This window comes from Dermacentor andersoni, chromosome 4, assembly GCF_023375885.2.
Source record: "Dermacentor andersoni chromosome 4, qqDerAnde1_hic_scaffold, whole genome shotgun sequence".
Lineage (NCBI taxonomy): Eukaryota > Metazoa > Arthropoda > Arachnida > Ixodida > Ixodidae > Dermacentor > Dermacentor andersoni.
Window position 1 is genome coordinate 66,595,423 of NC_092817.1, and position 11,947 is coordinate 66,607,369.

Below are 11,947 nucleotides of genomic sequence, written 5' to 3' on the forward strand. Positions count from 1 at the left end.
AACGTTAGCAGGTATGTTAGCGAACTATCGTAATACTGTCGATAGCTCTATCGATGTTTATACCATTGATAGTCTGTTAAACCAATTTATAGTGAACAAAAAGAACTATTAGTAGTATCGATGGTCAAGTTACCGATACATTTGCATGGCTACTTCAGTACTGTAAGGAAGGACCAAATCTGCGCTGTCGTCACCTGGGCAAGAGCAGGCACAAGACAGGGCCACCTCAACTTCGTTCTGCATTTTGCAGGTTTGCCCATGGCATTGTTGCATAATTTCTGTTCACTCATTCCCTTCTTTCACTGTGTCTTGAATTTCTGCAATCGAGTGTATTTTAAAGAGCACACAGAAAACATCTGGCCAAGACCTGTCTTGCTGACCTCGATCGCGTCAGCGTTCTTACAGGGAACCTTGTATAATGATTGCCGTAATCCAGAAGTCGCGTTCATGTACGGAATAAAGTATCCGTTCGATGATATCAGAACAGTAATCAACATTTTGTCACCAATGGCGATTGTCATAAATCATACATGAAGCTCACAATGCCTCGTAACAACTACGTAAAGGCACTCGCTTTTCCAAGTTCTAAGCTTTACTCAGTAATTGCTTTACGTACGAAATGACCGTATCAAGTAATACGATGGAGGAACCGGCAACCTATTTGTCGCCAACAACAACAAGTACCCAATGAAATAAACAAATCAGTCAAGTAATACGATCGGGTGTCCCAAAGTTCAAAGACCCTCGAGAACACAATAAAGAAGGAATAAATGGTGTTAGGTTACAGTATGCAACACGCCTGACCAAAACCCACCGGAGAGCCCACCTCTGATAGCGAAGGATGGACGGATGCCCGTTTTCACTTCACTTTATTTCCAGCACAAAGTTCCGAGGCTTGCTTTTCCAGGGCCAAGTTTATTTATTTATTCATTGAATTTGCTTCAAAGCCGATAGGATGGTATACAAGGGAGAGGTGCACACATGTGCAAATTATTATTTTTATTATTTGATTTCAAAACATATGCAATTTAAAGAGAGAGGGAAGAAGTAAGGAGCGGGCTAGCAACTTAGGGGAGGGAGGGCGGGGGGTGGGCACTGTAAGGTTACGACGCCTGCCTCCTTTTGAAGAAAGAGGGCACAGAAAAATAGAGACGGAAAATGGGAAGAAGGAAAGAAGAAAGGAAAATGACCGATCACGAAGAGAGAGAGAGAGAGAGAGAACAACTTAGTGAAAATGCCTGCAGAGTCGGTTAGGCTCCCTCCACGCAGGGAGGACAAGCTTTTACCGCGACGCGGCCACTACGTCAATCTCGTGCATTGTGCTCCTCGAGGTCTTGGTTCCTCGCTACTTCCGCGGATCCGAGAGGGCCGCCGCCCCCTTCCTCGGGGTGCTGCCCCCCTTCTCCTCGGTTTCGCGAGGTCGCTGCCTCTCTAGAGCTGCCGAGACCTGCTGGACGGCCTTGAGTAAACTAGAATAGAATAGAGTACAAAGAATAGAGCACGGCAGTAGGAGCACAAAAAATCATTGCAGGTTGCACTAGTAAAAGTTTACAAACAGAAATAATGCAGAAATGCATGAATAAAAATATATTAGAGCATATATTCTTTAAGTGCAACTCTAAATACAGTGACTTCGTTGATATAAAAATGGGCCAAAATCAGGCACGTACGCAGGGTTTCTTTTCGGGGGGGGGGGGGGGGGGCCCAACCCAAGGTAACTTTTCTATGCAAATGAGGGAGAGGGTAATTTTACTAGTACAAATGTGAATAATACCCACCATTCGCCATAAAGACGCGTATACCCGCAAAAGAATAGAAATAACGTGTATCTCACAGGTACGCCGGTGAAGTACACCTCTTTATTTGCCAAACAAGGAACCACATCAAATGGACTCGTGCATGAAATATGCGCAGGAAGAACCTTGCCAAGAACAAGTAAACCAGAAAAAGTGCAAAATAAGGATTTCTAGCAGTGTTCTGTGAATGGTCTCTGGAAGAAATATAGCGAAATGTATATTAGCGGAACAACCACTGTTCTTTTGTATCCCTTCTTTACTGCTCTACCAAATGCTAAAACCGACTCGTGTTGTTATTTGGGAAGTTGCGTAACGATGCCTGGTTACCAGTCCCGTACAACCGCGTAGAGCGCAGGACGCTCCGGTTCTAGACCTACTGCGCCCACCACGGAAGGTTAGAAAAACACCCCCATTAGCACAGCAGGGAAGTGGCTACGTCAGGCGGCTCGAATGATAACTGTAGAAGACGATGAACAAAACGAGCACAAGGTGAAAGCAGGAGCCAACGTTTCGACAAGTGGACTTGTCTTCTTCAAGGAAGACAAGACAACTGTAGAAGAGTCATTCAAAACCCACGGAATTATTCTCCACTTCCGGCAGCGTTTTCTCTACTTACTTTTTAAATAAGAAGATGTTGATCCATAAATATTTTCACAAACAATTTTCGCTTTTCCTCCCCGTTTGGCTGTTGCCTTGGCTTTCTCCCTTAGTTGATCGCTTAATTTCTCATCTCCTTGCGACTCTTGTTTCCAGTTGTCAATTTTGCACGAAAAGTGTTGTACAATTAAGGAAAACAAGACGAGGTAAGGGGTGACAGTCATATTGCTTATGGGTTGAACGGTTATTCCAGGGTCTGATGATGGACGTTGTTTCGCAACATACTATTTTCCACCTTATCTAACCCATGTCGCGGATATATGGTTCCGAGGATCTGCAAGCGTAGCGGAGAGCCATTACTCAAGGAAATAAGGAAGCAAAAGGAAAAGTTAAACACAACTGGCGTTTTCTCCGGCCACAACTCGTTCCATGAGCATACACACCAGCTCACTATGAACCGAGTTTCTTTCCTGGCCCCTGGATCAGTCTAAACAAAGAAGGTTGGACTAACGAAGCAACAGCGATGCGCGTGATCGCTGAATAGATGGTGACATAAAATTGTGTTGGGCATTATAAATAACATAAAGTATTATAATTAAAACAATAAACTACGCCCTGCCTGTAGCAATAGATGGTGACAGAAAGTGAGAGAGGCATAAAGGAGAGATGCCTCGACCTGCGCCACTAATGTATCGCAGGTAATAGATGCTGACAGCTGAATTCATCTTGAGTTAATCGCGCGGGCACCGAATCGATGAGAAAACTGCCCTCCACACCCCAGGAGATGCCGATAACTACCGCCATCCAAAAGGAGTGAAAAACTTGACAACCATTCGACCCTGTGAAGACGGAATGGCATAGAAAGCTGACGACAGTCAAAGCTCTCAAACGAAAAGCAAAGTGTTTCACCTCCGTTGCGGGTCGGCCTGAAGATAGTGTAATATAGGGCCAACCCCCTGTGGGCGTGAAGCAGGCATTAAGAACTACCCATACGTAGGCCGATCCCCAAGATATTGCAATACCGTGCCGGCCCTCGGCGGAGGTGAAGCAGTCATTAAGAACTCCCATACGTAGGCCGATCCCGAATTTATTGCAATACCGGGCCCACTCGCGGCGGAGGTGAATCCGAATATTCGGAACCCTGTACGTAGAACGTTGCACTTGTCTTTGTTTAGCTTTACCCGTCAATTTTTACATCATTTGTAAACTTCTTAAAGATCAGATTAAAGAACAGACGGATAGGAAGAAGATTGTATTACTCTCTAAATAAATAAATCATTGGCGAATAGCCTAATACGGAAGGTAATTAAACCTGACATCTTGCTTATTTATGTCAGGTGCTTATAAAATCTTGCGGAACAGCTGGAGAAACTGTGCTGAACGATGAACCGGATTCGCCCGTTGTGACAAATCGAAATCTGTTTATAAAAAACTTTACAGTTCAAACATAAATGTTTCGGTTCAAATTTAATTTACTATGCATCAAACACAAGAGAGGATGACATAATGAACCAAAAGCTTTACGGAAGTCCTAAGAAATACAGTCAATTTGAAACCCACAGTTCAAAGCGATCAAGAGTGAAAACGACAATCCTGAGCTTCACAGAAAGCATTTCTATAGAAACCATGATCACGTGTGGTAAAAAAAAAGAAGCTACTGGACTAAGGAAACCTAATAAAGTGAGCATAAATGCTACATTTCATCCTCTTACACTTTAAACTAGTGAGCGATATTGGTCTACAGTTGAAAGGATAATTAGAATCACTAAGTCAACTAGACAAACGATTTTCTCCACGCTCCTGTGACCTGGTAATGATTGGCGAGGCAGAGATTGAGCGGAAATGTTCGACAACATACTTCAGTATTTCATAAGGACTTTTGATTGATGTTGTCAGTTCCAAAACAGAACGTTACCTTTAGTGAACGTATTCATTTCGTGACTCTAACTGAACCAATTTCCACAGGATCTATTGGCATACAATTCGACTCACAGACCTCTGGAGAATGAACATGGGAGGTGCGCAGAAAAAAAAAAAAAAAAATGAAAACACGTCATTAAGCAAAGTACAGCACTTTATTTCCCGAGAAACAATAATATTACCGGATATGTCAGTCTTATGCCTTACTTTCTTTTTGACTACCTGTAATATTCCAGAATTTCCTTGTGCTCCGCAGCAGCAAGAATAAGAGCATCTTATCATAAAATACGGGCTTGGCCTCCGTTGCAACGCTCTCAATTAGGGGACAAATAATATGCAAATGAAGTAAGATACGCACCAAAAGTAAAGTATGCCGGAACAAACTTCACAATCGTCACCAATGACAGAGTCAGATAACAAAACAAGTATTTCTGTTTCCTTCCAACAAACTGGCCGGTGCGAACGCCTATAACGGTTTGTCCCGTATTGCGATAGTATTTGCACTTGTTTTGTGCTCGCCTCTGTCTTTCTGCTATTCTCTCTACCACATATTTTACGTGTCTTGGGACATAGTGAGACATCGGACATTACCTTCAGCCTAGTCTCCTTGCCTCTCGCCTTCATCACCTTGTCACATAGCGAGAACTAAGAAAAAGTAATAGAAGTAAAATAGAAGAGGCAAAAAAAAAGAGAAAAACTTTGCTGCACTAACACCTTCGAAATTGCACGCTGCGGCATCGACACAGTGTATTTCGCTTATCGACGTGTGAATATTGTAAGAGGTGCTTCATATAGAAATGTGTCATTTCAGTCTGCAGTTCCAGAAGATATCGTGGAACACGCTGCAGTTACAGTTCCGTATTCGTTGTTATTGCATAGCACTTTGTTTCATGACTGCTTTAGCGTCATCACACAGCTATACAAAGAAAACAAAACGGAATGGGCATGTTAGGTATAAGAGCGTTCACTTGGCTGCCTTGCACTGAACGAGGTGGACTGGATGCAAAAAGCAGAGGGAGATAAGAGAAAGATTGTAAGCGAAGGTGCACTTTCGCATTCAAGGACAGCGTCACGCAGCCACTGGCATTTGTACGGATCAATCATTCTCAAAAAGCGTAGCAGAAAGGTTAATATTTCGTGGGCTAATAAGCGGTGAGGTCCGTGCTTCAGAATTGAAATGACGGTGGTGTGTCGTCCCGATGCGTTACAGGGGGCGCAAACGGATTGCCTCTGTAAGCAGATATAGTCGCTGAGAGTGCGAAATAAGTTGACAGGAAAGGCCACGGTCCGTCAATTCTCGCAATGTAAGTTGCAGAGTTGAAGGGCAGTCAGCGTTGTAGTTTATGTTGCCGAAATTGACGCAGTTAATTTTTTGCAACATTCGAGCCGTGTAGGCATAGATTCGTTGGCCGTTTTACCACCATAGAGCTCTCCGTGGGAGAAACGTTCGCTGACGTCGTCGTCTCTCTTCGACAGGCCAGTGAACCGCAGTGAAAATTTCCTCGCAGGTCGTCTCCATTGGAGAACCTTCCTTGATCACGTTCGCGGCAGGTGTCCATGTGTATCATCTCTCGAAGTCACGATGATCTTTCCATTGGGGTTCACACCAAACGACATAAATGGAAACCCGCACTTCAGCTCCGTGAGCAATCTGCAAGTTTATTACTGACGTAACTGCCTCCTTCCTATGGTCATTGCCGAAAAGACGACTCGGTCAACTTACTCGGCCTCATCCACCGAAAGGCATTTCAATAATCTTGTCATCTTAGAGAGAGTGCCGAATAGCAAAGAGGCGGATTGACGTCACTTCTCTTCTGGGGTAACGACAAAAGCCGAAGCCCCTTGATGGGCAAGATAACGAGCGTGGCTCGCCTTGATTTGTGGCTGCCGCGCAGAGACGAGATACGAATGTATAACAACTGATGCGATCATCGCTAAAGCGCGACAATCACTTTAGAAAAGATATACTAAGGGGAATTGGACGATCCCAGCGGTCAGTTAACTGTAAAAGTACTGAAAGTTGGGCGAGTTGGTAGCTATTCATTATGAAACTGCAGCGCGCACAGCAAACTAGACACAAGGCGAAGGTAACACTCAAGCATATTGTGTTACTTTGCGTCTCGTTTGTTGCGCGCGTTGTAGTTTCACAATGGTCAGTTAATTGTGCACGAAGGGTAGCACCAGCAACCAGAGTGACTTCCTAATTATTCAGTGCCTAAAGTTTGTTCATCAGGAAACACTTTTTTGAGCACCGAATGCGGCGAAGAAACAAAGAAAAGCTACGATAAAGCAGCTGGGCGCGCATCGTATGTACGTGATAAAGCCTTGCTGAAATATAGTACAAGCGAACACTTCTACAATTAAAAAACAATAATCCTAAAGGGACCAGAGGAATTGCTTTTTTTCATTGTTTGTTTCCTACATGTTACGATTGCTATCAGCTGAGAGGTCTTTCTTTGGCGACGATTGCAGGAGGCGCCTCACCACTTTCCCTTTCTTCATTTAATATCCGGCACGTAAATAGCCGATGTGCGTACGTGACATTAGTTCTGCTTGTTTTATTTTCATGTCAGAAGCTGGTGACGCAGGCTAAGAACTTTTCCCTCCCAAGTGCAGCGCAATTTGCACTGCGGTCACGCAATGCAGTGCCAGTCACGAAAGCAGATGTCATGGAAACAAATCTGAAAAAAAAAAAAAGCGGAATGGCAAAGCGACCGCACCTGTGCACCCCTTGTGACATCACTATGTGGGCCTCAGCGTGTTCTAACTCATTGGCCATGAAAGAGAAAAGCGACCTGATTTCGTCAGTCCTGGACGAGCTTTTAAGCGGCAGACTCGCACCTCGTCGGGGTGATTGGATGAATCTCAGGGTTTGTGTTTGGCAGCCCCACCGAAGCGACGCGCTCTTGTAGTATACACGCAGGGAAAGCCGTCGGGCAATAACGTTCAGCCAAAAGTATCGTGCTGACTGCAACTCGCTGGAAGTCATGGAGTCGTCGGTGCGCCACCTCGCTCACACGTTTCACTCGTGGTTTCCTCCGCGCGACAGCGTCGCCGAAGGTTGGCCACTTGCCGGCAATCCCGTGTCCATCGCACTCATCACGGCCACCTACGTCTACTTCGTCACCGCGGCCGGACCAAAATGGATGTCAGGCCGCAAGGCGTTCGACCTGAGGCGCTGCATTCTCCTGTACAACCTGTTCACCACCTTCTTCAGTGCCTACTTCCTGTGCCGCTTCTTGAAGCTCGGCTACTGGGACCTCGGCTACACGTTCCTCCAGGACATGGACCGGAGCGACTCGCCCGCCAGCCTCGAGATCAAGCGCCTCTCGTGGTGGCTGTACGTGTTCAAGCTTGTCGAGCTCTCGGACACCGTGTTCTTCGTGCTGCGCAAGAACAACCGCCAGGTCAGCATGCTGCACGTCGTGCACCACGTGATCGTGTCCTGGAACATGTGGTTGAACGTGACCTACGGAGCACAGGCGCAGGCCATGTTCATCGCGTGCCTCAACTCGTTCGTGCACGTGTTCATGTACGCCTACTACTTCCTGGCTGCGCTCGGTCCGGCCTTCAGGAAGCACTTGTGGTGGAAGAAGTACCTGACCATGATGCAGATCTCTCAGTTCGTCATACTGTTTGCGCACGCCATCGGCATGGTGTTGGCCAAGGGCAACTATGTCGTGTTCTTTGTGTGGATAGAGTTCGCGGAAGCGGTGTTGTTCTTCGTGTGGTTTATGGCCTTTTACTCGAATGCATACAAAAAGAGTGTCTAGGTTCGCAGATGGTTATTAAAGTCATGTTCTAAGGCTTAGAGTACTCAAGTGCGCGGAGGCAGCTATAATAGTTGCTATATTATGATCTTACCTCACTTGCACTCCTCTTTATGATCTTCCGATATTATAAACGAGACAGATGGAGCTTGACTCATTTCATATGTAAAGCAACTGCTACACTTCATCTCGTTTTTAATATACAGAATACGGAGTGACATTTGGCTAGTAGAAAAAAAGGACTTGAGCTCGTGAGTGAAGGGAGAGAGAGAGTGTGTGTCTAGATGCTAGAGCCCTTGTTGACAACTATATGTTAACTGTGACCTTGATGTCATACATTACTGGCTGAGTACTTTATCATATGTAAGTGACACCGAAATCTCGAGAGGCATGCTTTCTTCGCAATTCGTCGAACAGTGAACTCTACCCCCGACTCCTGCATGCATATTTGCGGCTGATTTCAAGGATGTCATTTTGTAACTGGAAACTGGTGAAAGAGTTACGATGTAGAAATCATGTCGCCTTTTCATCTATCATCAACACGAGGCAAATATTTGGGAAGGGCTGTGGCACTGGCTTCAAGCTGACAACCGCCGAGGCCGAAGATACAGCGTCGCGAGCCGGCGTGTTCTTGTCGAGGTATTACACGCTGGACGTGTTCCATCTTTATGCAAATATCGCATACGATGGTTCCGTGGAACTTGCAAAAGTTGCTGTTTTACATCGAAGTTTGTATCATAGTCATAATTTGTTTGTAAATAAAAAAAAAAAGGGTTTATTCCCCGTCTTCTTAAGCATGTTCACGTTTGACTCTGTTTGTCAAAAAACACTGATAAACAAACATGTTTTAGGGTCTATGAAAACTGAACAAGATTAGATTTATCCACGCGTGCTGCAGCAGCCTTGGAGATTATATCATTATCTGTAGATACGTGGGGCATGGTCGCCATACTGAGACGCTAAATGCGTGTAGTAGGCGTACGCCTCCGCAGTCTTAGCGCAGTAAAATGCCCTGCGGGTATTTCGTGGCGCTCGCAAACAACTCACTTATGTGCATCGCATACAAAGGGTTACAAAGTTGCAAGCATTTCCGTAAACGTACGTTGACGCAAGATAGCGAAGTAGTGGAACGCAGCAGAAAGCCGCACAGGGTCGTCACAAGTACCCTTTATTTTGGTTCTGTCCATATCGCAAGTCACGTAGAAGCACAGCGCCAATTCAATTCGCGCGATATCGTTCATCGCAGTCGCTTGCTTTTGCGCAAAGCTACATGGACACAAAAATACAGTAGGACGCTAAATGAAACGGGCTGACATCAAGTGTGTGTCGGACGGCGATGACTCTTTCAAGCGAAGAGCTGCTGTATGGGTAACAATTTTCAGAAAAAAATAAAATTAATTTACTGATCAGCCTAACTTTATTTAAATAGCTAAACTTTAAACGCTAATTATGTGGCTCTACATTAGTCTGAGCTTGCATTGAAAACATAGTACGGTTGTCAAAATTTTGCAGAATAACTTAGTTTACCAGAATTACTGCAGTTGCCATGGTACCACAAGCAAAATGTTTTCAAACATTCTTCGTGTTGCATTTTTATTCTCTTCCATTTTTTTGTACTCTACACCACGCCTGCTTGCTGACTTCATTTTCCTGGTCGTTACTCGAGGTGACCAGTCCGGCAACGGGTTTTATATTTATGTTTCGGCGTCCAGCCAGCTGCCTACACAGAAGGCGTAACAGGATTTACGTTACAGCTGGAATCTATCTGAATCGACGAGCGATCTCTGAACTTGGCAAGCTATACGCACTATAGAACAAATAAAGTACTGATAACTCCTCTTTTGCAGGAAACACAGCTACTAGTACCTTGAATATCTGTACTTTCGCGAGTTCTTATACACGCAATGGCGTATGCTACCGCTAATTGGGCAAATATAGTATTACTATATCGGCGAGTATACGCGTGAACTCTGGAGAGTGTAGTTAAGTGTAGTGCACGCAATTACTCATGAATGGTGCAGTCATCGCTCCTCGATTAATTATAGAGCGTTGAAATTATCGCAAGGTGTACTCAGAGTACTCACCGCGCACATTTACAGATTTTGCATTCACTTGCTTTTCTTCTAATCTAACCTAGTCATGAACATCATATATGGAATGTAAATAGCCTTTTCTCATCTTCTCTTCCATCGTTTTAGCCCTCCCCTGCTCGTGTCCTGTCGATTCTGCTTGTTTTTAAAGTTCGTGCTCGCACAGGCGATTCCACTTTCTTCCATATATACATAGCGTCATAACGACAGCTGCGTAACAGTCATTGCATTTTCTGCGTAATATTTGTAAGGCATCGTCTGCCACACGCAAGACAATTAAGGTCGAGAAGAAAGAGGCCGCTGTGCCAGATTCTCCGCATTCAGAAGAGCACCTGTGTCCTAGAAACACACAGTGAGCAGCCTCAATTACGAAACACGGCGTCAGGCTCAGTTGCGGAATGTACTGGGTTCGAGCCTCACGGCTGAACACCCGCGTTTAAAGCGAAGGCAAGCAGCCCTTCGCCAGGCACCCGGTTTATTCCGGAGGAACTGATCGCTCCAGCGAGGCTTCAGCCGATGATTTCTTGTAAAAGTTCACGAAGTTATTGTTGCAGGGTACCGGTGATGGTTGTTGCGTTAGAGTTCGGCAGCTAAATCTGGCTATATTTTGTCACTTAACGTTAAGACGCGGAAGAAAAACCAAAAGAATGAGCTTGATGGAACTTGCCATAAAGTTGCTGTACTAAAGGTGCTACCGTTGTTCGACCAGCGAGAAAATCGTATGATTGTTTCTATGGAGTGGTATAATTTTGTTAATACAGAGCATCGCAGCGTCTTGTATCGCCTGTTATGATGCAGTCCCCACAACAAACATTTCTTTAGGACTAGGATATGTCTTACGAATCCATTCCGTCGCGTATTTTCCAGCGCACACACACACACACACACACACACACACACACACACACACACACACACACACACACACACACACACACACACACACACACACACACACACACACACACACATATATATATATATATATATATATATATATATATATATATATATATATATATATATAAAATAAATAATCGAACGCTTTCGAGTACGAGTGTCGCTAAATGTATATGAGTTACATTTGGGTAGTGGCAATAAACCGCGGGTAAGTATGTGTTTCTGACACTGTGAATTTTACAGCGAAGCTGTTAGCCTCTAGATAGTCGCCATTTCTTGTGTCCGCGTCCGTTAGCAAAAATGTGGGCCCATCCCGGCTGCAGTGAAGGGCCAGGAGCAGTGGCTCGTACCCTCGTAAGGCAGAGGCTTCAACCACTCAGCAAAGTGAAGCGAAGAGTGCATATATTCTTTTGGGATAACGCGCAGAATATTGAACAAGCACAAAACAAGCAGCCGAACAACATAATTGATGATAAGGCGCTCCTGCGCATACATGAAATGCGAAGCGCATAGCTTTTTCCGCATGCGTTCCCCGGTAAAGATTACTGTTGCACATGCTTGCAACGTGGGGAGTGACGTCCCTATAGCTTTCCGTACATGAAAGAACCAGCCTAGCAGCTGATTTCAATGTTGTTGCAGCACAGCTATGGGCGGCGGCGTGCTGTCAAAGTTATCATTACTCACATTACTAAAATTTCTTTAAATTACCCTGACTGCCATTACTCTATAGAAATAAAGCATTGCATAACCCCCTCAGCAGTTGTAGCGGTGGCTTTCAACAGCTTCTCTGGACATCCACTTTCGCAGGGTCGAGGTGACTAATGCTTTTTTAAAAATTATTTTATCCGGCAAGCAATCGAGTCGCGATGTCAGA

The 11,947-nt window shown here is 44.9% G+C and overlaps 1 protein-coding gene across 1 annotated transcript; it reads left to right on the forward strand.

The window, feature by feature from the left end:
• The first annotated feature begins 6,707 nt into the window (after positions 1 to 6,707).
• Positions 6,708 to 8,877, forward strand: LOC126536729 (very long chain fatty acid elongase 7-like). The gene has a single exon (XM_050183744.2). The coding sequence runs from the start codon at positions 7,301 to 7,303 to the stop codon at positions 8,084 to 8,086; it is 786 nt and encodes a 261-aa protein (XP_050039701.1). The 5' UTR covers positions 6,708 to 7,300; the 3' UTR covers positions 8,087 to 8,877.
• Positions 8,878 to 11,947: the final 3,070 nt, after the last annotated feature.